Source organism: Cyprinodon variegatus, unplaced genomic scaffold (genome assembly GCF_000732505.1).
Source record: "Cyprinodon variegatus isolate N-32 unplaced genomic scaffold, C_variegatus-1.0 Scaffold1729, whole genome shotgun sequence".
Classification (NCBI taxonomy): Eukaryota; Metazoa; Chordata; class Actinopteri; order Cyprinodontiformes; family Cyprinodontidae; genus Cyprinodon; species Cyprinodon variegatus.
Window position 1 is genome coordinate 52345 of NW_015152182.1, and position 3671 is coordinate 56015.

At 38.2% G+C, this 3671-nt stretch overlaps 1 protein-coding gene across 1 annotated transcript in view; it reads right to left on the bottom strand.

Annotated features, from left to right (window-relative positions):
* LOC107104411 (intercellular adhesion molecule 1-like) overlaps positions 1–2957 on the bottom strand; it is a 10865-nt gene extending 7908 nt beyond the window's left edge. Inside the window, exons 1-2 of the mRNA XM_015404407.1 lie at positions 2953–2957; positions 959–1161 (exon numbers count right to left, since the gene is read on the bottom strand). Coding sequence (XP_015259893.1) covers positions 959–1161; positions 2953–2957 — 208 coding nt within the window. The remainder of the gene's footprint in view (positions 1–958; positions 1162–2952) is intronic.
* Positions 2958–3671: the final 714 nt, after the last annotated feature.

A 3671-nucleotide genomic window follows, 5' to 3' on the forward strand; every position in this document is an offset into this window, starting at 1 on the left:
TTTATCTTTTGGATATTTATATAGCTACAACTTTTTTGAGTTGCTTTTTTGTATGCTAAGGGATTTTTATGTTGATATTAAGGATAATCCAAATGAACATTTTCAAGCCAAAAATAAATATTTTCATTTGGAAGACATATATATTGAATTAAACGTAATTGAATGAAAATTTCACTTCATGCAGCTATCTCAATGTATTTGAATCCCTTGGCCTTGTAATGATTTCTGTGCCCCCATGAAAACACGCTGCCCCGGCCCCCTGGAACACTTGGTCTAGGACCGCCACTGCTGAACATTTTTAATATAAAAAAAAAAAGCTTTGCGATTGTTTTTCTTTTTTTTTCTTAAGTGTAATTTTCTCCGAAATACATTCTTTCTTCTCTCATGGGTTTTACGAATGTTAAGAAAAAAGTTTATAACATTTTCCCAGTAAATGACGTACAGGCGCAAATGTTTTAAAGTGAAAATCATAGAGGCTGTCCAGCAGTTAAACTGATTTACAAATAATATTAATAACATAACATGTACAAAAAGGGGAAAAAACATATGTTCCCGATTCTAAATCTGATGTTAAACATAATTGATGCGCTTAAACTTACTTTTTTAAAGACGTAAACTATAGTTCATTACTTGTTTCTGTTAAAAACATATAGGCCTATCTAAAAAAAACATACTGGATCTCTTTAAATTCCAGTTTTTGGTGTGGGCTGTAATTATTCACCCAGCGACCGCTACTCTAACCCACAACAACAAAAGCGACTAAACGCATCTGGATAACGGACCTATGATCCAGTTGGATCCACGATTAAATGTGAATCTATTGCAAAAGTGTGCTAAATGTTCCAATTAAAACGATCTGCTGCCTTTTTCTTAGGTAGGTCAGCTGAAAAAGGCCATCCTCAAGTTTTCCCTCCGCATAAAGGGAGGATCAAATCCCCACAGGAGAAGGAAAACTCACCACAGGCGGACACATGGAGCCACCGCAGAGCGCTCAGCAAACCAACCAGCAGAAACATGAAGCTAGGAGACATGGTCCTTATGATCCCGATGAAGATGAGCTTTCTAATAACGCGGATCGACCCGAAGTGAACAATGTAGGCTGAGGAATTGAACTGAAAGAAAGCTTTCTCGCCTAAAGAGAAGAGATGGAGAGGGGAGGAGCTGTAAGAGAGAGAAAACTTATCAAGTTTCCCCTCGTTTAAAACGAGAAACTGAAAATGAAAACGTTTTAATGGACTGTATATCAGTGCCAGATATAGCCTATTACGTAGTTTTGGAAATCCCAGTACTATCAACAGAACAAAAATCTATCCTCTATTATTCAGTTTAAAAATTGCGGCCTAATGCAATCAAAAAAGGCTGCTTGTCGACCTGAAAGGAAAGAACATTGATTAAATTAAAACTGTACATTAGGTTAAGCCTAAGATTATCAGGAACACGTGGAGCAGATGATGACAGGAGGAACTAATATGTATTTGATTGGTGTTCATTTGCTGGACCATACACAAGAATTAAAATACACCTTTCAAAAAAGCATAAATTTGATGTTTTTTGTTTGTTTATTTTGATGGGGAAAAAAGGGGAAGGGGAAAAAAAGGAAGATACCTGATGATACCAGTTTTGGTCTTTTAGCAGACACCCTGTCTACTTTTAAGACTAGGCTTAAAACTTTCCTTTTTGATAAAGCTTATAGTTAGAGTGGCTAAGCTTAACCTGAGCTATCACTATAGTTATACTGCTATAGGCTTAGACTTCTGGAGGACATAGGGACCCCCATTTCATCATTCTGCTTTATTCTATCTCTATTCTCCCAATCTGCAGAATCTTTTAGTTCAATCTCTAACGTTATGCTCTCTCTGCTTTTTCTCATAGTAGCTTTGCCTCGCCTGTTCCTGTTTGGCTGTGACACCATCCTGGAGAGAAATACCCTTGTTTATAGATGCTGGAGATCAGCCTGTTTTCCAGTGTAGTCCTGTTTCCCTGACCATGACTGGCTGGATGTGCTCTCTTCATCCTCTGACATGGAAGCTGGCTCAGAGCTTGTCTGCCTGGCTGTGTGTTTCCTGGACGAGGCCGCCTTTTACAGCTGCTTTTTGTATCTCTGCTTCTGTCTCCTTGAACCCCAGTCGACCTCGGCAGATGGCCTCTCACACTGAGCCTGGTTCTGCTGGAGGTTTCTTCCTGTTAATAGGGAGCTTTTCCTCTCCACGGTCACTACAAGCATGCTTAGTGTGAGGGATTTGAGTCAATGAGTCGAAGCAATCAACTGGTTTTCCTTAGATAGAAAACTTTGAATGGATTTGACCGAATCATCTGGTTGAACTGTAAAGTGCCTTGAGATGGCTTGTGTTGTGAATTGGCACTATAGAAATAAACTGAATTGAATTTATGACAACAGAGGATTCAAAGAAGAATGGACCGAATCATATGCTTTCATTATCAATGCGGAAGGATTGCCTGCATTTTTGCTTTGTAATGAGAGTTTGTCAAAAAAAAAAAAAAGAGTAATTTGGAAATATGCAGCCAATCACAAAGTTGAGAGTGAGAGAAAAAGTGTGATTGCAGAACTTCTAGATAAATTAGAGGAGAGCAAAGATAGATTTAAGAAGTGGATTGCATCTCCAAATTCCTCTGCTGCTCCTAGTTTGGTTTCAAGCATGGAAAACCGTTCAAAGATCGAACAGGTAGCACTCTTATGAAGTTATGTGAATTTTTCTGCCACAATAGTGGCAAAATATGAATCACACCAAGGATGTAGGATTTCTGGGTTAGAGAGCGTTGCTCTGACTGATGTCAGTTCCTGCTTGGTTCCTCATGACTCAGTCAGCTCCTCCCAACAGAAAGACGTCGACCATAGAAAGATTCCTTTAAAAGTTTTGCAATAAACCCTAGACCATGTGGTGAAGGGCGGTGAACACCATGAGGTGAGAGAGTTCACTGCTCCTCCCTTACCTCATGCTACTAAATGACCTTTGCTCCAGGATATATTTAGTTACTTTAATACAATTATTTTATGTCTTACCCTGTAAAAATGAAAAATTTTATTCGTTTTGCTGCAGGAAAAACTTCGAGGTATCTCAAATTTTCACAGTCCTTTTCTCCAGCTGGTAGGCTCAGCTGAACACACTGGGTGTGGCTGTCCTCCCTTTGCAGCAACTTTCAGTAAACTGTTTGATTAAACCAACCTTTTGATAATCTTATTTAAATACAGTCTTTTTTTCCCCCACAACCCAAAGGAATTATTTTACCATTGCCAAAAGAAGATATGGGATGTATATTGACATCCGTTTAAAGAATAAAAGCATACATTAGTTGAAAACATTCTTAAGCAAAGTAATTATTTAAAAAAACAGCCTTCTTCTACATAGCTGAAATACTATAAAACCGTTGTATACCTACTCCAAAAAAGTTTAAAACAATCCACTGGACTTTGTTTCCAAGTTTAAAGACTTTTCTCTTACAACCCAGGAAGCTTTTTCAATTAAAAATGTCAGAAATGGCACTAAGTTCAAGGCTATATAGAGTGGATCAAAAATAAAGCCTTATTTTGGCTTAAAATCATGCAAATTGAACCTGACAAATGGGTCCGCCCCTTAGGAATGGGCAGTTGTTAGGATTCTCTGTTAGCCTGCAATACCCAAGCTTCCTGTATGGGAAGCAAAATGTCTTCA